At 38.9% G+C, this 23,863-nt stretch overlaps 1 protein-coding gene across 4 annotated transcripts in view; it reads left to right on the top strand.

The window, feature by feature from the left end:
- Ccdc122 (coiled-coil domain containing 122) overlaps window positions 1-14,318 on the top strand; it is a 56,146-nt gene extending 41,828 nt beyond the window's left edge. For all 4 annotated transcript variants that reach the window (XM_040728339.1, XM_040728300.1, XM_021227677.2 and 1 more), the window contains one exon: window positions 13,349-14,318. In XM_040728339.1, the coding sequence (XP_040584273.1) occupies window positions 13,349-13,546 (198 nt within the window). In that variant the 3' untranslated portion in view covers window positions 13,547-14,318. The remainder of the gene's footprint in view (window positions 1-13,348) is intronic.
- The last annotated feature ends 9,545 nt before the right edge of the window (window positions 14,319-23,863 follow it).

Genomic DNA, 23,863 nt, shown 5'->3' with positions numbered 1-23,863 from the left:
AGATGATTTAGCAATTGATGACTGTTGCAAGCAGTAGTTTATGGTAACTGACATTCTATAAAGCATTGATGGCTTACTCTTGCCTAGAGTTTGTACAGTCTGTCCTTAACATTTTAAAGGATAGGGAAAATAAGTGCACTTTCAGAGCCACTACCAACAAAGAGTATTTGGCTTGGTACAACACAGCGTTCATCTATACAACTGACAAATGCGCCCATTTATTGATGTTAAGAACAGAAACGATTACAGAGCCAGGAGCCAATCAATCCTATACAAAAACTCAGGAAAGCAAAGGAGAAAAAGTGAACTAGAGCCAATATAAGAATTACTCAGTAGGACTGCAGAGTTAGATCAGTGGTTAAGAACTCTCATACTTTTATGGAAGACCTGAGTTTGATTGCCAGCACCACATCAGTTCTCAGCTGCTGATGCTTTCAGCTCTGGGGCATCTGATACTTCTGACCTCTGCAGGCACCTGAACTCATGTACACAGAACACACACACACACACACGCTTAAAGACAATAAAGTGAATATTTAAAAACATATTCAAGTAGGTAGCATGGTAATAATTTGTTAATCTACAGAAAGTGCAAGAACAAATGTTTAGTATTAATTGGTGTATTATTTTTTGGTTCCTGGTATTTTCTGTAACCAGATGTTTCTCTCCTACCCACCAATCCCTGAATAACCACCTAGAGACTTAATATTAATTACAAAGTGTTTGACCTATTATCTCTAGCTTATTATTAACTAGCTCTCACAATTAACTCATTTCTATTGGTCTGTATTTTACCATGCAGCTCGTGGCTTGTTACCTCACATCTTGCTTCCCAGTCTCTACTTTATTGATTTTAGCTCTCAATTTGATTATTTCCTGGGTGAATTTGCTTCTTTTTGTTCTAGAGCTTTCAGTTGTTCTGTTAATTCTCTAATGTGGCAGTTCTCCAGTTTCTTCATGTGGGCACTTGGTGCTATGAATTTTCCTCTTATAACTGCTTTCAAAGTGTCCCATAGGTTTGGGTATGTTGTATCTTCATTTTCATTGACTTCTAGGAAGTCTTTGATGTGTTTCTTTACTTCTTCCTTTACTTAGTTGTGATGCAATTGAGCATTGTTCAATTTCCATGAGTTTGTAGGTTTTCTGCAATTTGTGTTTATGTTGAATTCTAATTTTAAGATGTGATGGTCCAACAAGGTAGAGGGGGTTATTCTAATTTTTTCTGTCTATTGAGGTTTGCTTTATATCCAAATATATGGTCAATTTTAGAGAAGTTTCCATGTGGTGCTGAGAAGAAGGAATATTCTTTTTTGTTTGGGTGGAATGCTCTATAGCTGTCTGTTAAACCCAATTCTGTTAGTTCCATTGTTTCTTTGTTAAGTTTCTGTCTGGTGGACCTGTCCAGTGGTGAGAGTGGGGTGTTGAAGTCTCCCACTATAAGTGTGTGATTTGAATTCTACTAACGTTTCTTTTACAAATGTGAATGCCTTTGTATTTGGGGCATATATGTTCAGATTTGAGACTTCATCCTGATGGATTTTTCCTCTGATGAATATGAAATGACCTTCTTCATCCCTTTTGATTAATTTTAGTTTGATGTCTATTTTGGTAGATATTGGATAGCTACACCCACTTCTTCTTATGTCCATTTGATTGGAAAATCTTTTCCCAACCCTTAACCTTGAGGTGTTATCTGTCTTTGAAATTGAGGTGTGTTTCTTGTATGCAGCAGAAGGATGGATTCTGTGTTCCTATCCATTCTGTTAGCCTGTGTCTTTTTATAGGTGAGTTAAGACCATTGGTATTCAGGGTTATTAATGACCATCGATTGTTGAGTCTTGTTTGCTTTGGATACACTTTTGGTGATGGTGTTGTGTGTGAGTTTTTCCCTATTTCTGACTTCTGGTAAAGTAAGATTATCTATTGCCCATGTTATTTTGAGTGTAGTTAACTTCTTTGGGTTGGAGTTTTCCTTCTAGAACTTTCTATAAGGCTGTATTTGTGGATACATATTGTGTAAATCTGGTTTTGTCATGGAATATCTTGTTTTCTCCATCTATAGTGATTGAGAGTTTTACTGGGAATGGTAGTCTGGGTCTCTTAGTGTTTGCAGAATATCTATCCAGGACCTTCTGGCTTTCAAAGTTTCCATGGAGAAGTCAGGTGTAATTCTGATATGTTTGTCTTTATATGTTACTTGGCCTTTTTCCTTTGCTGCTCTTAATATTCTTTCTTTATTCTGTATGTTTGGTGTTTTGATTATTATTTTTTCTTTTGGTCTAGTCTATTTGGTGTTCAGTAAGCTTCTTGTAGTTTCATAGGCATCTCCTTCTTCAGGTTGGGAAAGTTTTCTTCTATGGTTTTATTGAATATATTTTCTGCACTATTGAGTTGGGCTTCATTGCCTTCTTCTATACCTATTATTCTTAGGTTTGGTCTTTTCACGGTGTCCCATATTTCCTGGATATTTTGTGTTAAGGATTTGTTGGATTTAAGACTTTCTTTTGTTGATGAATCTATTTCCTCTAGTTTATCTTTAGCACCTGATATTCTGTCTTCCATCTCTTGTATTCTGTTAGTTATGCTTGCATCGATAGTTCCTGATTGTTTATTCGGTATTTCTATTTCCAGCATTCCCTCAGTTTGTGTTTTTTTTATCATCTCCATTTCAGTTTTCATGTGTTGAACTGTTTGGATTGTTTCCTTCATCTGTTTGATTGTGTTTTGGTTTGCTTTTTTTTCCATTTCTTTAGTGGATTTTCTCATATCCCTTTTGAGGGCCTCTATTTTCATGAGGTTGTTTTGAAGGTCATTCTTTTCTGTTTCATCTGTGTTGGGATATTTAGGTCTTTCTGGTGTAGAGTCTCTAGACTCTGGTGGTGTCATACTGGTTCTTCTGTTGTTGGCTGCATTTTTATATTGCTGTCTTCCAATTCCTTCTGTCAATGGAAGCTCTTGAGGGTCTCTTCTTCTCCTGATGGATTTGGGCCTAAGGATCTCTTCCAGTGCATTCAAGCAGGTTCAATCCTCTGATGGGTCTCATGATGAATGCAGGTGAGTCTGAGACATGCTCAAGCACAGGGTGAAGACAGGAGGTGACTGAAGACTCATGCTTAGGGAGGGCACCGCAGGGGTCTGAAGACTCAGGCACAGAGCAGGGGCCAGAGGGAACTGGAGACTGAGGTGTTGCCAGACTCAGGGTGATCCTTACTGGTGGGGTGGGTCCACTCTAGGCTCAGAGAATACCCAGGGAGACAGAAACAGGGGGATGTTGGGGCCCAGAGCAGAGCCCCCACTCACCTCAGACACAGGGCAGGGGCCGGAGAGGACTGAAGAAGACTGGGCTTGATGAAATCTTAAAATAGGTTTGATTTGCATTTCCTTGAAGGTAAGGATGTTGAACATTTCTTTAAGTACCTCTCAGTCATGTACGTTTTCTCTGTTGAAAATTCTGTTTAGATCTGTCTTAGAGTTTCTATTGTTGTAAAGAGACACCATGACCATGCCATTTAATGGACATGGTGATTTACAGTTTTAGAAATTCAGTCCATTATTATCACGTCAGGAAGCATGGTGGTATGTGGGCAGATGTGGTGCTGGAGTAATAGCTGAGAGTCTTACATCTTGCAAGCAATAGGAAGTCAGTTGAAACATTGGTCAGTATCCTGAGCATAGGAAACATCAAAGCCTTCCCCCACAGTGACATACTTCCGTACCCACTTCAACAAAGCCACTCTCTATGAGATTATGGGGGCCAATTATAATTAAACTACCACAAAGTCTGCATCCCATTTTAATTAGGTTATTTGTTTTTTTGATATCTAGTCTTTTCAGTTTTTTCTATATTCTGGATATTAGTTCTCTATCAGATACGTAAAAGTATTTTCCCATCCTGTAGTCTGTCAGTTTATCCTAATGACCCTAATGATGGTATCCTATGCTATGCAGAAGCTTCTCAGTTTCACGAGGTTCCATTCATTAATTGTTGATCTTAGTGCCTGTGCTAACTGTGTTCTGTTCAGAAAGTGTTTTCCTGTGCTAGTTAGTTCAAGGCTTTCCCCCATCATTCTTTAAGGTTGAGTATATCTAGCTTTATGTTGAGGTCTTTGATCCATTTAGAGTTATTTTGTTCAGCTGATAAGTATGGATCTATTAGAATTATTCTACATGAAGTCATCCAGTTTGACTAGCACAATATATTGAAGATGTCTTTTTTTCTCCAGAGTCAGTTTCTGTTTTGGCTTCATTATGAAGAATCTGGTGCCCATAAGTGTGTGGCTTTATATTTGCATCTTCATTTCAATTCCACTGATCAACTTGTCTGTTTTTGTGCCAATACCATGTTGTTTCTATTACTATGGTACAGTTTGAAATTAGGAGTAGAGATGTCTCTCACAGATTAATTATTCAGGATTGTTTTAGCTATCCTGTGTTTCTTGTGTTTCAGTTTTCTTGTATCTGTAAGACTTGCTGTTTGTCCAAGTATGTGGTCAATTTTGGAGGAACTTCCATGAGGTTCTGAGAAGAAAGTATATCCTTCTGTGTTTGGGTTAAATGGTCTATAAATATCTTTTACATCATTTGGTTACAATGTCAGTTAACTCCAGCATTTCTTTGCTTATTTTTCTGTGGGTTACCTGTTTATTGGTAAGAACAGGTACTGAAGTCTTCCACTAACAGTGTATGAGGGTCAATATGTTATTTAAGTTGTCATGGTGTTTCTTTTATGAACTTTGGTGCTCTTGGGTTTGGTTCATAGATGTCAAAATTGAAAGGTCTTCTTGGGTAGACATTTCCTTTGGTGATTATGTAGTGTTCTTCCCTATCTCTTCTGATTAGTCTTTGTTTGAAGTCTATTATGCCAGATATTAAAATGACCACACAAGCCGGGCATTGGTGGCACACGCCTTTAATCCAAGCACCCAGGAGGCAGAGGCAGGTAGACCTCTGTGAGTTTGAGACCAGCCTGGTCTGCAGAGCGAGTTGTTGCACCGTTCCCCCATGGGGGTCTTTGACCAGCTTGTGACTAGGAGCTTCTAGCAAAATACCTCTTGTCCCTTCCTCCCAGTATAGCCTGACTGCAAGTTCCTGTTTTCCCACCCATCCTTATTGTCTAAACTCAAGTTCCTGTTGTCCACCCATCCTTTGCTGGAGGACCCTGGGAATGTGAGCTCCTGACCTTGGTAGACCTTGGTAGTTTCCCACCATGCCTGCTACTGGTATTTAAAGCTCCAGCTCTTGTTGCAATAAAAGCCATTCCCCTTGCTAAAATGAGCTGCTGTCTTTGTCTTCATTTAAATCCTTAGCCCTTAGCCCTTCACCCAGATCATTGTGAAGTGTTGTAGCCCCACACAGTAACCGTAACCCTTTTGCTATAGTGAGTTCCAGGACAGCCTCCAAAACAATACAGAGAAACCCTGTCTCAAAAAAATGGCCACACAGGATTGCTTCTTAGGTCCATTGTTTGGAATCTTTTGCATCCTTTTATCCTTAGGTAATGTCTAACCTTGATGTTTCTTGGCTGTAGCAGATGAATGGATCCTATTTTCACATCCATTATTAGTCTATATTTTTATTGGGGTAATTGAGACCATTGATATTGAGAGATTCAATAAGTAGTGTTTATTGGTTCCTGTTATTTTGTTGTTGTTGTTGTTGGTGGTGTATGTTGACTTCCCCTCTTTTGATTTGCTGATTTGGAATTACTTATTATGAGTTTTCATGGGTGTAGTTAACCTCTTTTGGTTGGAGGTTTCCTTCTATTGGGCTGGATTTGTAAATTGATTAAATCTTATTTTGTCATGGTATGTCTTATTTTCTCCATCTATTGTGATTAAAAATTTTGCTTGGTATAATAGTCTAGGTTGTCATCTGTGGTCTCTTAAAGTCTGTAGCACACCTTTACAGGCTCTTCTGGCATTTTTAGTCTTTATTTAGAAGTCAGGTGTTATTTTCATAGGTTTTTTACATATTATTTTGTCTTTTTCTCTTGCAGCTTTTAATGTTCTTTGCTCTGTACATTTACTGTTTCGATTATTATATGCCAAGGTGTCTTTCTTTTCTGGTCCAGTCCATCCAGTATTCTGTATGCGTCTTGTACTTTGACAGGCATTTTTTTTTAGGTTAGGAATTTTTTCTTTCTATGATTTTGCTGAAAATATTTTCTGGGCCTTTGACCTGAGATTATTTTCCCTCCTCTATTCCTATTGTTTTTAGATTTGTTCTTTATACAGTAGCCCAGTTATTCTGGATGTTTTGTGCTACGAGGTTTTTAGATTTAACATTTTCCTTGACCAATTGTATCTTCAATGCCTGAGACTCTCTCTTTCATCTCTTGCATTGACTTTGTGAGGCTTGCCTCTATGGTTCTTATATGAGTACCTATATTTTTAATTTCCATATTTCTCTCAGTTTGTGTTCTTGACTGATTCTATTTCCACCTTCAGATCTTGACTTGTTTATTCATTTCCTTCCACTATTTGTTTGTGCTGCCACAGAATTTTTTAAGGAATCTATTCAGTTACTCTTTAAGGACCTCTATCATCTTCATAAAGGCTGTGCTTAAAGACTGTTGTCATAAGTTTGCTAGGCTCTAGTGATTGTGTTTTTATGCTGGCATCTAAGCATGTGGGATTGGGAAGATTAGTTCTAGGTACTTATGTCTGGTTTTACCTTTGTTGGGTCTGGGTTTTGTTCCTTGGTTTCTGTTTCCTCTCTCGTTCTTAGAATAATATGGTGGCTGCATGCTGCCTTGTCAGAAATTCTGCTGCAGACCTAATAGAGGTGGTCAGTGGGGGCTCTAAGTAAAATGTGTTTCTGAGTAGTGGGAATTCAGATTTAAGAATGGGGATGGTCTAAGGAAGGGCCTCGGGGCCCATAGGAGGGAGGAAAGCAGGGTGTTCCACCAAGATCTGCTTAGTCCCCTTGGAATGTGGCAGAGAGTGAGGAGAGACCACGGCAGATCTGCTGCAGAGCTGGGGTAAGACTTGGGGATTGGACTTGGAGGAATAGAGGGGAGAGGTGAAGGTCTTCAGTTAGCCTACTTACTTCCCTGGCCAGAGTGGCCTGTGGGATTCTGGGGAATTCTGATATAAAAATTCTGCTGGAGTTGAGGTCAGGGATAAAGCAATAAGTAGGGGGAGGTAAGTTAGGAGTAGAATATCTGTATGATCCCCTGGAGAGGGGGTCAGGGGTGGAGGATGGGGGCCACAGTTGCTTGGTCTGCTGCAGAGTTGGAGGTGAGACTGGGGTATTAGATTTGGAGGAACTGAAGGAGATGTGACAATCTCCAGCTACCTGTTTCCCTTGTCAGAGTCTATATTCATTTATTTTTAATCCTTATACAGTCATTTTTGTTTTGCTAGCATGTTAACAACTTGGTTTGCTAGGTAGAATACTTCATCTGAATTTTCAAAATTAACAAGCATTGAATATATGTATATACATTATATATTTATATAACATTGCAGTTTATTTGAAATGTTAGTTGATGAGTTCTTTGTTTTGTATAAGTATTTTTGAAATGTTTATATTGTCATTCCAGTTCTGCTGTTGGTGCACAGTGATATTTCAACATGATTGCTTTTCTTGGTCATCCTATTTTATTTTGTGTGTTTAAAAATATGTTCTAGGCTAGCGATTGGTGGCGTATGTCTTGAATCCCAGCACTTGGGAGGCAGAGGCAGGCAGATTTCTATGAGTTTGAGACCAGCTTGGTCTATAAGAGCTAGTTCCAGGACAGCTTCTAAAGCCACAGAGGAACCCTGTCTTGAAAAACCAAAAAAAAAAAAGTTCTAATAATATGAAGTAGTATATAGTATTCATCATGTGTGTGTATAAATAATATGTATGTCTGTATATCTAATATAAATACCTACCTTAGCCCTATTATTATGTAATTGTATTTCTTTATTTAAGATAAATATTGGGGGCCGGGCTTTGGTGGCACACGGCTTTAATCCCAGCACTTGGGAGGCAGAGGCAAGTGGATCTCTGTGAGTTCGAGGCCAATCTGTTCTACAGAGCAAGTTCCAGGACAGCCTCCAAAACAATACAGAGAAACCCTGTCTCAAAAAAACAACAAAAAAAGAGATAAATATTGGGCTGAAGAGATAGCTCAGTCAGTAAGGCATTTGGTATCAAGATTAACTGAGTTACATCCCCAGAACCCACATGGTGGAAGTTGAGAACCACACTCCACAAATTGTCCTATGACTTCCACACATATGCTCCATAACACTTACACACACACACACACACACACACACACACACACACCCCACTAAGTAAATATAAAAATAAATGTTTAACTATGAGATATCATTTGAGATCCATAAGGATGGCTGCTAACAAAAATGGTAAATAGCAATAAATACTTTGAGGGTGTAAGGAAATTGGAACCATCACAGATTACAAGTGGAAATGTAAAATGGTACTGTCATTCTGGAAAATAGTTCTTCAGAGGGTTAAACATGAAGTTACTACATGACCTAATAATTCTCTACCTAGGTTTATAGCCAAGAAACATATGTGCACACAAAGACCTACAGAGTATTCCTAACAGTATGATCACAATATCTACAAATTGAAAAACATCTCAAATGTTCATCAACAGGTGGACTAGATAAGCAAAAATGTGATATATCACACAATGGGATATTATTTGACAGTAAAAACAATGAAGTACTGATCCAGTCTACTTCATAACTAATTCTTAACCATATTATGAAAGGTGAAAAAAGCCAGTTACAAAGAAAGCCTATTGTATGATTTTTTAATATGGAATGTTCAGAATAGGCAAATGTATAAAAGGAAAATTAGATTAGTGGTTACCCTAGAGTAGGGTGGAGGAATGGAATTAAGTGCTAATGGTTACTTGTGTTCTTAGGAAGTTAATGAAAATGTTTTAAAATAGATTGTGGTTATGTTTATATGGGTCTATGAACATGCTAAAAGTAAATTGTCTTATTTAAATAATGGATTATATGTGAATTGTTTGACTACTATGGCCTATGTTGCTTGGGTATTGACCCATGTTGCTTGCATCCTGGAACACTGACTAGGTGCTTCAACACATGTACAAAGCTGGGATCAAGTTGGGGGATCTGCTACTTCTAATTGAGGGTACCTACTATCACCATAATTCTGAGCCTCATTATGTTTATTAGGCACAGAGACAGGAGTTAGCTAGCCTTGGTAGGAGTCTTTGTAGGTGAGCAGTAACAGGCTGTAGACACCTAGGAGGAGGAAGCAGCAGTTACTAGTCTTTGAACACATTTGTCAGTTGTCATAAACAGTCAAACAGTCTTTGGTACCCATCTTCAGCCCAGGCATATGGAGAATTGACTTCACCAATTTCCCATGGATCAGAGGCCTTGTAGACCTTAACATGGCTATGCTCATCTCAACCATACACATTCACTCAGAACTTCATTTACTCAAGAGTTTCCTCTGCTTTTAACAAACAAGACAGGGATGCTTTTTATAGTCAGTACTAATATAGGAGTTGTTTGTTTTTTCACTTACTATTATTTGGGGGGTTTATGCTATTATTATTTTTGGCGAGTTGACTTCTTTTTCTGGTCGAGCCTATTTGGTGTTCTGTAAGATTCTTGTATTTTCATAGGCATATCCTTCTTTAGGTTAGGGAAGTTTTCTTCTATGATTTTGTTGAATATGTTTTCTGTACCTTTGAGCTGTATTTCTTCACCTTCTTCTATACCTGTTATTCTCAGGTTTGGCTTCTTCAAGGTGTCCCATATTTCCTGGATATTTTGTGTTAGGGATTTATTGGTTTTGAGATTTTTTTTGGTTGACGACTGTATATCCTCTAATGAGTCTTCAACACCTGAGATTCTCTCTTCTATCTCTTGTATTCTATTGATGATACTTGCATCTGTAGTTCCTGATCGTTTACCCAGCTTTTCCATTTCCAGCATCCTCTCGTTCTGTGTTTTCTTTATTGTTTCTATTTCAGCTTTCAATCCTTCAACTGTTTGAGTTGTTTCCTTCATTTATTTGGTTGTTTTTTCTTGGTACTCTTTAGATTCTTTGAGAGATTTGTTTATTTCTTGAATTTTCCCCCATTTCATGGATTTTTTGTTTGTTTTTTCCTCTATTTCTTTAAGGGATTTCTTCGTTTCTTCTTTGAGGGTCTCTATCATCTTCATAAAATGATTTTTACGTTCTGTCTCCTCTGCTTCATCTATGTAGTGCTTTTCAGGTCTTACTGGCGTTGGTTCCCTAGATTCTGGTGGAGTCATGTTGGCCTTTTGACTGCTGAGTGAGCTCTTATTCTGTCTTCTTCCAATTTCTTCTTCCAGTGGATGCTGGTGGGTTCTTTCTGTCTCCACTGGTCTCCTTCCTTCCTGAAGCTGACTGGGATCGCCCGAGTTTGGGGCCTGGAAGGGCTGATGTCTTTCCTAGCTGGGATCACCAGAGATTGGGGCCTGGAAGGGCTAGCTGGGATCACCGGAGATTGGGGCCTGGAAGGGCTGATGTCTTTCCTGTGTGGGCGGGTCTTCTGGATGTCAGGAGTGGCCCCGGAAGATCGAGGGGATGGGAAGTGCTATTATTATTTTTGAGAATTCCCATACATGAGTATTGTAATTACACCCTTTCCACCCCATACTCTTTCTACTACAACCCTTCCCAAGACCTCCTCAATCCCTCTCAACTTCATGACCACCTCTTCTCTAATTATAATTATGTGTCTAATAATGACTATTTAGGATTGGATATCAATATCTATCAATAGATATCAATTTCTATTGGTGGGCTTGTATCTGGAGAAGGCTGATTTTCCCTCTCTTAGTGGCCATTAATTACCTATAGCTCTTCATTTAGGAGCTATATGGGCATAAAGCCTTCATTAAACCTTATGAGATGTCTCCCATCAATATGGAAGTGTCAACTGGTCTTGTTTAGTGGATAATGTTGTAAAGAATTCATGGATGTGACTCTGTCATATAAAGAGGGCATCCTTGTCCTCTGGCTCTTAGAAAAAATTGCCCCTCTCTTTGACCATGTTCTCTGAACCTTGGTGTAGATGTCACTTAGATGTATCACTTGGGGATAGGCACCTCATATTCAGTTGTTATCTCACTTTGACCAGCTGTGTATTTCTGAAATGTTCATTTTGCTGAAAAATGAAGCTCTGTTGAGGGTAAGAGCTATACTTATCTGTGGATAAGGATATGTATTCAGAATGTAGTTGGGAATTATACTAGTTTAGGAAAGCAGCAGCAGTAAGTTTTCCTCTAGGGTCCTTGACCCTACCAGCTACTAGATTTATAGTGACAGGCATGAATTCTCTCCAGGCATTGAGCAGGCATTAAGTCTAATTAGATGGTTATTCATTACCCCTGAGATATAAGTGCTACTTGTGCACCATGGAATATGTCTTGCCATTCTGGTCATTGTTGTGGTTCGTGGACTTTACAGCTAGTTAAACTTTTAGTTTCCTTACTCCTTTGGCATTTTTTAATGCAATGAGAGCTAAGCCTAGGGTAGAAGGCTTCCAGATCAGTTTCAGCTTGTTTCCTCCAAGCTCTGTGTCTGAAGTGTATGGTGTCTTCAAAAATCGGGTATAACCTTAAAATTCTCACACACAAAGTAGGATAGAATCCTTGCCAACTATACATCTGATAAATTATTGCTAATACAAAGAACTTAAAAAGCAGTCAAGAAAATAAACTACCCAATTAAAAATAGGCTATGAATCTGAACACAGAGTTTGCAAAAGAAGACAGAAAATTTGTTAAGAAGCATCTTTAAAAGCGTTCAATATTTAGCAATTAAGGAAATGCAAATTAAGAGTACTTTGAGATTTCATTTTACCCTGGCTGACATCAAGTAAACAACTAACAACAGTGCTGGTGAGGATATGGAAAAGGTAAACATCATTCACTATTGGTGAGATTACAAACTCAGGTAGCCATTATGAAAATCAGAGTGGCAAAGTCTCAAAAAGCTAAGGGTAGATCTACCATGTGCCCAAAGAACTCAGCATCTTACTTTACAGATACTTTCTCAGCCGTGTTCACTGCTGCTCTACTCACAATAAATACCTAGGAAATAGAAACAACCTAAGTATTCTTCTAGTTATGAATGGGTAATGAAAGTGTAGTACATATACTGAATTCCATTCAGCTTTTAAAAAAATGAAATCATAAATTTGCAGATGAATGAATAAAACTCCTTCCCCTTCTTGTGGCCAGACACCACATCACTTGTAATTCCCACTGGTTTGTTACCTTGCAGTGTGTTCTTGCCTGGCTCAGAATAAATTTACTCAATTACTTAATGGCAAGGAAATAGAGCACATCATCTCTTATGTCAGTGGTTCTCAACCTGTGGGTCACGACCATTAGTGACCCTGTCTTGGGGTTGCCTAGGATCACCATAAAACACAGATATTTACATTACAATTCATAATAGTAGCAAAATCACAGCTATGATGTAGCAACAAAATTATTTTATGGTTTGGGGTCACCACAACATGAGAAACTATATTAAAGGCATTAGGAAGGTAGAGAACCACTGTCGTAGATCTTTTAGACAGACAGACAGATATATGTTTCCGTGAGCCACTTGATACAGAAGACAAACATTTCTCTTAACTAATATAGTGGTAGAAGAAAGACATTAGAACAATTAAATTCAACTGCATGTAACAGAACAATGAATGATTGATGAATTGGTAAGTCCTCAGAACCAGAGGAGGTTCAGAAAGCCACCAGTGGTGTCGGCAGGCAGCATTTCTGGACATTAAATGGAAGTGAGATACAGGAGCAGCTCCACTTGTGACAGCTCATAATGAGCATGGTCTTACTCAGCTCTACTGAGAGTTACTGAAACATGATTATGGTGATTTGCTGAGAACCAGCTGTGTTACATATCCATGCATTTAAGCTCTCTGTTTAGATACTATGATTGTAATTCATCAGACAGGACTCAATAAAGAGGCACCTTCAGGCCACATTTATTTAACACTAGGTAACTAACTGCCTTCACAAGCGAGGGTATTCCATACTGGATGTTTGATTTATGTTCAAATCCCAAACACCATTATTTGTGAGCTTTGGAACTGTGTTCAAATTATTCTGATTTTCAGTTTCTTCACACACACACACACACACACACACACACACTAATAATAATAATAATAATAATACCCACAGTAGGCACTGGTAACACATTGAATATTTAGATAATTCTTGTTTATGTTGATTATGTCAATGAACAATTTCTAACTGAGTACTTCCCTATAGAGGAGTTAGAGCATTTGTTATTAACTTTTGACTATTTATGCTCACAAGCACCGTTGATGTGTACTGTTTTCTGACAGGTACAACATAAGAGATATGATGCAATTCTTAAGCGTTTGCATTGCCAGGTGAACAAGATTCAGTTAAATAGGAGGAAATGGCAATGGAACATCCAACAACTGGAAAAAACTGCAGCTGAGTTAAAAAAGCGCCTTGGAGTGAAAGAAGCCCATGAAATACAGAACAGACCAACAGCATTGTGGGAAAAAGTACTGTGAAGATCCTTTGGTCTCTTGTTAGCCAGCACCCAGTGGCAGAGACCTGTCTCTATGGCCGATATTTTCTTTTTCCTCCTCCTCTTCCTTCTCTTTGTTTCAACCGGGTATCGTTGGTTAAAGTGCCCTCCCTGTCTGTAGTGCATAGCATTAGGTAGACATTAGCTAAGCTTACAGGAAGCTAGCAGAAGTGTGTGCACATTCAAATGCTCATCACACTCCTGAATGCCTGCTTATAACAATGTTGAATTCACTACCCTACAAAGTAAAAGTTTAGAAGAAACAACTAGACTTTCAATTGTTAACTTAAATTGCTGAGCTATTTATAAAATAGTTATCTTTCTCAAACTTTTTATTACTTTTTTACAACTGTCTTTGAAGTAGCCCATGAATATTAATATTCATGATAATATCATTATATGTTTAATGCATCAACTGTTTTATTAAGTTTCCTCTTTTCTCCAGTAGGTAGCAATCATTTTCCTTTGTTATTAAATAACATATTTTAGAATGTTACAATACATAAGATTTGTGTTTACTCTTAAGTCTATAAATTCTTTATTCCTACATTGTGACTGTAATAAAATTATAGCATCATGTATGGCAGGCATACAATAAAGTTCTTCAAAGACACATTTTTCTGCATTGAAAGGCAAATTTTTGTCAATGGTAATAAATTGAATGTAAAAACACTTCTGAATATAAAATTGTTCTCTTTCATGCTCTATTGATCACTGCAACAGAGAAGCAAAAGAATAAAATATTAATTACTAAAGACACAGTTTTAAATGATTTACTTGTAAGATTAAATAATTTCAAAGAAGCAACATTGAGAAAATATTTTGAATTCATTTCTCACCTTTCTATATGCTTAACATTCAGTAAGTGTGTAGCTGATAGGAAACCTGATATTAGTAATCTCATTATGTCTGGTGTTAATAGTCTTATCATGGTTTAGCATGGCTTACTACAGTTAACACTTCACGTGGTCAATCCTGTAACATAATCAGCTTTGATTTATGATCAGAAGTGCTACTATGAATAGAAATGGTTAAACTTACAGGCTGTGGGAGCGCTCACTGTGCTCAGCTTGAGACAAGGTTGAACTAGATGCTGCATGTCTAGATATATGTTAGCACAATATGCATGTTAAATATTCTAGTTTTCCAACCTCTTTCTAAGTTTATAATTCTGATAAATAACAGCTTGAGTTATTGTTTCAGGAAAACGAAGTGTGAAAGAACAGATATAGGCAGACAGTGCTACGGAACCCAAGTCAACAATCCCAGGTTGCAGAGTATTGCTCTGATAAAATATTATAACAAAAGCAACATACAGGAGAAAAGGCCAATTTTACTTTATAATTCCAGGTTACAGTTCATTATGGCAAACAAGTCAGGGCACCAAGAACATAATGCAGATGAGTTTATTACTTCCACAGTCAAAAGAACAATGGCTACATGTTTATAGGATGCTCTGCCTAGAGAATGGGGTCACCCACAGTAGGTGGGTCTTCCCATCTTCAACTAATCAAGATAACCCCCAGTCATGCTCAGAGTTCATCTTTGAGGTGATTCTAACTTTGTTAAGCTGACAGTTAGCCCTAGCCATCACAAGGAGTTACATCAGAAGCATAGTCAAGAGTAGTGAATTCCCATGACATGGGTCAGAGGGGAGAGGATTTAAAAGAGTGGCTTTCTTCTAACCCACAGTGCACCTGGTTTTATGTCAAGTTAACATAAACATCAGGCATATTCCTGCTGCTGAAGGTGCCATTTCTAGTCTTATAGCTAAGCATAGACCTTTATGTTTTTGTTTATCTATACAATGCTAGGAAACTATGCAGAGGAGTCTAGCCAAGACTTCTTGGAAACAACTGTCATGATTATAATTCAAGATCTGAGATGAAGTCTAGTCAAACTAGAACTTCATTTTTAAATGAAGATACAAAACAAATAAATTAAAGCTACTTGAGATGAGGTGTCATAGTTGAGAAAACAGTGACCAGCATATTTTATAATGATGCATGCTCTTAGTTTCAATTTTATAATAGTTACATTATGTGAAAGACATATTGTTCTTTTTAATCCTTAAAATTATCTCAGATAATGGAGGCTTTCATAGTAATCAAGGATAAATAGGAACTGGGTATGGTCGCTCAAGCTTGTAGTCCCGGCACTAAGAGAGGTTTGAGGCAGGGGTAGTACAGGAGTTGCAGGCTATTCTGAGCCACATAGTATATTTCAGGCCAGCCAGAGCTTCAGTGTGGAGCTGAGTTTCAAATGAACAAAGAGAACCAGCTCTCCTGGTTGATTGACACAAACTAGGAGCATCTGGAAAGAGGAAAACTCTATTGAGAAAATGCCTCCATCAGATTGTCCATAGGCAAGCCTGTGCATCATTGTCTTGATTAATAATTGGAGGGCTAAGCACACTGTGGGTGGTACCACTCCTTGGTAGGTAGTCCTGAGAGGCATAAGAATGCAGGCTGAGAAAGCCATGGAGAGCAAACCAGTAAGCAGTGTTCCCCTATGTCTTTTGCTTCACTTCGTGTCTCTAGGTTTCTACCTTGTGTTTTCTGCCCTAACTTCCCTTCACGATGAAAGATGAAATAAACCCTCGTTTTCCCTAGTTGCTTTTGGTTTTGCTGTTTATTATAGCAACAGGAAGCAAGCTAGAACACCAACCAAACTAAAATATCACTAAAATTTGAAATATAGTAAAACTGATATTTTAAAATATCAATAGAGATTTACGTTATTTTTATTTCTGTATAACACATATAGAACTAGTGTTCTACATTAGACTCTTCTCTGTTACTAAAACAAAATGCCTGAATTTGCATACTTGTAAAGAAAAGAAATTCCTTTAGGTCACCATATTGGTAACTAAAAGTCCAAACAGTACAGTGCCTGCTCTGACCTTATAGTATCCCTTTATGGTAGGTGGCATCATGGTGTGGACACACACAGAATGGCAGATTACATTGTCAAATATCAAGCCAAGAGACTGCTGGGGATTAGTTGGCGTCCTAGGAGAACTGTATTGACCACTTCTGTGGGCATATCACTGAACATGTAAGGGCCTACCACTAGGCCTTGTCTCTTAAAGCCTCAACATCACCACAGTGAAGACCAAGCTCAACACATAAACCCTTGAAGTCCTAGATAAACTGTGGCAATGTCTTTCTCACAAAGACTTCAGTTTCAAACTCTTTTGGGTAAACACCCATTTTACAATTATTTTCTTCTCTTTTGAAGTGCTCTGAGTTCCTGGGGAACCTAAGTTATTTTGTCAGCAGGGGTGGTGCTCCTGGGTTAAGTGCCATTGTCTGATCTCCCTGGCCTCTGCAAACATGTAATCTATTCCAACTAGTCTCAAACATCATCTGCTGGTTGTGCTATACCTGTAGTTGCTTGCTGTAGTCATGGTCAAGATAAATGGTCTATTTTTGACCATGCCTCTTCTAATCACTTGACTAGTTGTGCGCTTTCCCAAAACCCTATGTGTATGCGTAATAACAAAGCCTCATCTCATCCATTCCAGTCTGTCATTGGGTGTGCTTGCCAACTTGTTATTCTATCCATGTATTCTTCTACTTCTGCTATAAATGGACTACTCTGTAGTTCCCTTTGCTTGGAGTGACTCAGCAAATTTTCTGTCTCTCAAATGCTACAGTCTTCTACAGCTATAATTCTAGATGTCATTTCTGTTGTGGACTGTTAAAAATCCCAGTATGAAGCTCAGAACTAAGACGGGGGAGCTCTTTGTTCTCAGCAGCAGCTTCCCTGAGCCTGCTAGGTGCTACTACCAAAATGATCAGAACCAGGCAATAAATGCAAGGAAACAGTGGGAAGAAAAAACCTGCCATTACTACCTCACAAATTAACTTGCAATATATACACTCCATGGGTGAATTAGAGTTGACCAACGTGAAGACATAGGCATTTTCTTGGAAGCCCTATTTTAATAACGATGGAGGTTCCAGACTGTGTGTATTAAAACCAGTCATGACAGTCATTAAGATGCTTTCATGGACCATATAAATAAATTTAGACTAGTTCTCTTCCAGGCAGTTGGTTATTGGTGCAATGTTTAGAAACACTGTGTACATGAAATAGCACCAAGTAACAGCAATGTGCTGAGTGAACTTGTTATGCCTGGTTTGGCAAATTGCATACATTATTTCTTTTAGTTCTCAAGAAGAGGTTTAAGGTGGGCATTATTATCTCTAATTTATAGGTGGGCAAACGCAGGCTTAGACAAGACTTCCCTAAGATATCATTGCACAACTCAGCAGAGGCAGAGTTGAAGCTCAAAGTTCAAGTGTATCTGCTTGGCACCACAAGGAAGTAATTCTAAAAGTAAACTTCAGCTTAACTATAATAAGCAATAATGTTTTTGTCTCCATCATTTTGATAGACTATAGGCATAAAATGAATCTGACAAAAGAAAGAAAATTTATAGTTAAAACTGAGTAGCACTGAAAAGCACAAATAACATTACATGAGGGTCAGCATCTGAAAACCATTTTGGTTAAGGAAAATGGAATTCCCTTTATAGACATCATGCTGAAACCTTTTAAAGTTCACACAGGAGATGCCACTGAAACCTCTATCACCTTAAACCAAACACAAAATTCACTGTATACCCATAAAAGTTGTGAAAGGCCCACGCCAATACAATCTCGCAGTCTGGCAGTCTGTTTCAGGAGCGTGTATAATTTTGATTAGTTAGTTGCTCGTTTTTTCAGCTGCTCACTCAGTATTGTAAATACTTTATTTTTCATTAACCAAGCTAATGATTACCAAAGCTAATGATCAGAAACTAAATGTTACATGCCTGTCACAAATAACCCATGTTATTTGAATGTATAATGCTTTTCTAACAGCATTTTTGTCCTTTCCTGACAAATTGGGTAATGTCAAATAAAATCAGGTTTTCTATATTACATTAGCTACAGAATAACACTTTCTCTTTAGTGTTACTGAAGTACCACCAAAACCAAGGAAAATAAAATTTGGAACAAATACTCATAGAAGAATAGATCCATCCGACACATAGCTAAGGACAAGATGTCACACATTGCTCTTTCTTTTATGCAATGTTGCCTTTAAGTGGTAGTGGCTATGAGCTCTAGCTCTTTAGAAAAAAATAGTATATGATTTGGTAATGACAGGGTTGCTGTTTTACATAATCTAGGAAAGACAGACACCAAGTAATGAGACTTCAACCTTTTAATTAATGAGATGATGTTCCAAAGCAAACCCAGAGTTTCTGTGATAAATACCTTTTAAAGGGTTCTTACCTAAGACCGGCTGGCATAAAAATCATGTCAAGATGTGAATAAAACACTTAAATTACAGAAATTTGCCAGCACTGCTCATTCATACAGTGCAAAGTAGTTTAGAGGCAGTGATAACATGTTGTCAATCTGATATAAATGTCTAAGTATATTTTCCAAAATAAATAAAACTTATAATCTGCTTCATCTGCTATTTCTCATCATTTCAGAATTATTTTACATAGATTTGACTTATACAATCCTTGAAGAGGAGCTTCCCCAAGGTGTTTTCATTATGGTTGCTCCTTGAATCTGTGGTCCTTTGTGTTTTATAGAAAACATAGCAATTTACAACTTGTGAGGTTACTTTGTCTTCTATGACCCAGATGACAGATGTAGCCATATGTCTGCACATCTACTTGCTGAACATATTTTCTCTTTTAAGTTATCATGGTATTTTTATTAAATTTATTTCTTTTCTATCCCAACCACAGTTTTCCCTCCTTTCCTCCCATTACCCATCCCATTCACTACTCTCTGTTTTTGTTGAGAAAGGAGTAGACCTCCCACGAATATCAACGAAGCATGGCATATCAAGTTGTGGTAAGACTAAGCTCCTCCCAGTCTATTAAGGCTGGGCAAGTCATCCCAGAATGAGGAATAGGTTCTCAACAACCAGCCAAAGCATTAGGGGCAGTCCCTGCTCCCTCTGTTAGGAGGCCCACAAGTACACCAAACTACACCACTGTCATATATATGTAGAGGACCTAGGTCGGTCTTATACAGGCTCCCTGGTTGTCAGTTTAGAATCTGTGAGCTCTTAGGAGCTCAGGTTACTTGTTTCTGTGGGAAATTTTTATGATGTCCTTGACCCCTCTGGCTCGTACAACCCTTCCTCCCTCTCTCCAGTAGTATTGCTGGAGCTCAGCCCAGTGCTTGGCTGTGGATCTCTGCATCTGTTTCCATCAGTTACTGAATGAAGGTTCTCTGATGACAATTGAGATAGTCACCAATCTATGAGTATAGCAGAATATTGTTAAGTATTATTACTGTGACTTCTTCCCTCCCTCCATCCCTCCCTCCTTTCATCCTTCCCTCCCTCCCTCCTTCCATTCTTCCATCCTTCTCTCCCTCCCTCCCTCCTTCCTTGTGTCCTTCCCTTCCTCCCTCCTTCCATCCTTCCATCCTTCTCTCCCTCCCTCCCTCCTTCCTTGTGTCCTTCCCTTCCTCCCTCCTTCCATCCTTCCATCCTTTTCTCCCTCCCTCCCTCCTTCCTTGTGTCCTTCCCTCCCTAGCTCCATCCTAACCTCCCTCCTGTTCCTCCAGTCCTGTTTGATTCTATCATAGATCTCTGGGCTATCCAGCCTCTAGGTCCTGGCACTCCAGGCAGTGTCAGAGGTGGGCTCCCTCTTGTGGCATGGGTATCAGGCTGGACCAGTCGTTGGTTGGCCACTCCCACAATCTCTGTGTCACCCTTACGCCAGCACATCCTTTAGGCAAGACAGACTGTAAGTCAAAGTTTGTGTGGCTGAGTTGGTGTCCCAGTCCCTCCACTGGAAGTCTTGCCTGGTCACAGGAGATGGCCAGTTGCTATGAGTCTTAGCTGGGGACATCTTTGTAGATTCCTGGGAGTTTCCATTGTACCAGGTTTCTACCTGACCCTGAAATGCCTCCCCACCTTACAGTCATCTCTTTCAGTAATCTCCCCCTCTACCCACTGCCAACTCGATCCCTTATGTTCCCATCCTCACCTGCCCATGGTCTAACCATGAAATATCTTCTATTTCCCCTTCCCTGGGAGATCCATGCATCCCCACCTTGACTCCTTCCTTGTTACCTAGCCTCTCTGGGTCTGTGGAATGTAGCATGGTTATCCTTTACTGTACAGCTAACATATACTTATAAGTGAGTGCATACCATGTTTCTCTTCCTAATCTAGGTTACCTCACTCAAGATGATTTTTTTAGTTCTATTCAGTTGCCTTCAAATTTCACGATGTCATTGTTTTTAACAGCTCAGTAATACTTCATTGTGTAAGTATACCACATTTTCTTTATCCATTCTTTGGTTGAGGGATATCTAGGTTGTTTCCAGGTTCTGACTGTTAAGAACAACACTGCATTGAACATAGTTGAGCAAATTTCTTTGTGGTATGATGGAGCATCCTTTGGGTATAAGCCCAAGAGTGGTATAGCTGGGTATTGAGGTAGACTGATTTCCAGTTTTTTGAGAAACCACTATATTGATTTCCAAACTGATTGGTACAGATATTCTTAAGGGTCTTTCTTAAGGAAAGTCTTCTCTGAGGATGCTTCCATTCCTTATATGTACTTTTTTTTTTTTTACTTTGCCAGACCATTAGATCACACTCATTTTAGACTGTGAGTCACATACTCCATTCTCAGAAAGAACCCCCCTTTTCCCAGGCTTTAATTAATTTCTTCTAGTCTCAATATAATCTACCTATGCAGTCTCTTAGTGATTAGTTTAAGTCCTTTATGTCTCTTTGTTTGCATTTAAAACACCACTTTCCTACTCAAACCTTTCCTGTTTCTGCCCCCAATTGGCATAATTTGCCCAGTCTTCAGGTGAAGTTCTCGCTTTGGTTCTCTGAAGCTTAAGCAGGATTTATATGGCAAACACTGTCTTCATTTACAGCTGACACAGGCAAGGGAAGCCTTGACTTGAAATGCTTCACAGAGAAAAACAGTCCAGGGATTCTCAACTTTGGATCACAATCCCCACAGGGGTCACATATCAGACGTCCTGCATGTAAAATGTTTACATTATGACTCACAACAGTAGCAAAATTGCAGTTATGAAATAGTAACAGAAATAATGTTATGATTGGGAGTCAGCACAGTGTGAGGACCTGTGTTAAAGGGTTATGGTGGGGCCGGGCGTTGGTGGTGCATGCCTTTAATCCCAGCACTCGGGAGGCAGAGGCAGGTGGATCTCTGTGAGTTCGAGACCAGCCTGGACTACCAAGCGAGTTCCAGGACAACCTCCAAAGCCACAGAGAAACCCTGTCTCGAAAAACCAAAAAAAAAAAAAAAAAGGGTTGTGTGTTCGGAAGGTTGAGGACCACTGGCTGACTTGGTCTGAAACACTGTAGTAGACACAACCCTCTTCCCAGATCTCAGTGGCTCCGCTTTAATCCTTCCCTGGGTAGCCCTTTTGGAATCCAGGCATGTTTTTGCCTCCGGTTGCTCTTACCTGGGACTGTCTTAGGGAGTGTTGTAGTCTCAGAAGGAGTTTACTGCAGCTTTGTGTCTTTATTCTTTAGCGGTCTTGCTTCCCTTACTGATTTCTCCTGGGAAGACCTGAAGAACAAATCACTTATTTAAGAGTCTTCACCGCAGGGTTGACTGTGAGGAATCCCAATCTAAGCCACCTTGCAAAAATACTACCACACTGAAATCTCTATTTTTCAAAGCAATGACTTGTTCTACTTCTGTGGCTCCCTCACCTCAGGTCAGTTTCACTCACAGCAGAAAAAGAAAAAAAAATGAAGAAGCAAACAAAAAAAATAAAAACAAGCCACTTAGAACTATCTGTCATTTGTTGTGATTTTAATATGATTTAAGTAAAAAGGCAAGCTGACAGGCATTAGCATTATTACACATAATTAGTGCATCAATAAAAGTAGACCATTAGCTTTCAAAATAATAAATCACCATTTTGTATTATTAATCTTCTTGATATTAATGTTCTAAAGAAGTACCATGTTGTTACAAACAATAAATTAGATAGATAAATCTTGACTCTGAAACTTTAAGATAAAAGCTTAGTATATTTTTCAGTTGTGGCAAGGTCACATGACAATAGATTTATTAGAAAATTCATACAAACAGACTAAAAGGCAATATTTGGGGAAATTATTTCAGCTGCTTTCATTCCATCTGGAAGACAAAGTAAAATGTGAACCCTGGGAGTCTTGCTGAAGAAAGTGGGGAGAGATTGTATGAGCCACGGGATTTATGGGAGGGACCCACAAAGACAGCTGACTTCTGCTCCTGGGAGTACATGGACTCTGGACCTACAGTTAGGGAGCCTCCATGAGATCTGCCTGGGCTCTCTGAATGTGTGTGACAGTTGTGTAACTTGGTCTCTTTGTAAGGCTCCTAGCACTGAGACCAGGACCTGCCCCTGATGTTAGCTGGCTTTTGGGAACCTGTTCCCCACGCTGGATTACCTTGCCCAGCCTTGATGTGCCATGCTTTATTCAAGCCCACATGAGGTCTGTTCCTTTCAGAATGGAAATGGAGGAGGAGTGGAAGGGGAGAGGGTAGATGGGGCAGGGGAGACCAGGAGAAGGGAGGGGAAACTGCGGTGGGGATGTAAAATAAATGAAAAACATGTTATTACAAAAAAAGACACCATGTCCTCAGATTAGCATCCTGGTTTTCTCAAACCACTTCCTATCTTTTCTACCATTTAAAATTAGCAGTTGTCGCTCCTAATGCCTCATTATTTCACCCATAGCTCTAGAACACTAGAGTAGCAATCTGGTGCCTATATAAAACAATGAATTTAGAAAGTTACAAGGAAATATGGATCTGTGTGTCAGAACTTTTTGAAACATGAAAGCCAGGACAACCAAAATCACTGAATCAGACAACTCACAGTGCCTTTAAGAATATTTATTGACATCAGTACCGGAATGCATTACTGATAGTTTTACATGCCAAAACTTTCTCTTTTTTTTTGTTTTTTTTGTTTGTTTGTTTTGTTTTTTTACAAGACAGGGTTTCTCTGTATTGTTTTGGAGGCTGTCGGTCCAGCCTGGCCTCGAACTCACAGAGATCCGCCTGCCTCTGCCTCCCGAGTGCTGGGATTAAAGACGTGCGCCACTACCGCCCGGCTACATGTCAAAACTTAAAGTTAGTAAGAATTTATCGAAAACAAATTTTCAAGTTGTAGGAATTTTTTTTCATTATTGTATCATCAATATAACCTTTCCCCTCCTAAGCCAAAATACTCAAAATACTAACATTGCTAGTTCTCAAAATCTATTACATATGTATTTAAAAATT

The sequence above is a fragment of the Mesocricetus auratus genome, unplaced genomic scaffold, assembly GCF_017639785.1.
Source record: "Mesocricetus auratus isolate SY011 unplaced genomic scaffold, BCM_Maur_2.0 Super-Scaffold_2245, whole genome shotgun sequence".
Lineage (NCBI taxonomy): Eukaryota > Metazoa > Chordata > Mammalia > Rodentia > Cricetidae > Mesocricetus > Mesocricetus auratus.
The sequence above is the reverse complement of the archived record's forward strand: the minus strand, read 5'-3'. Positions and strand labels throughout refer to the sequence as shown.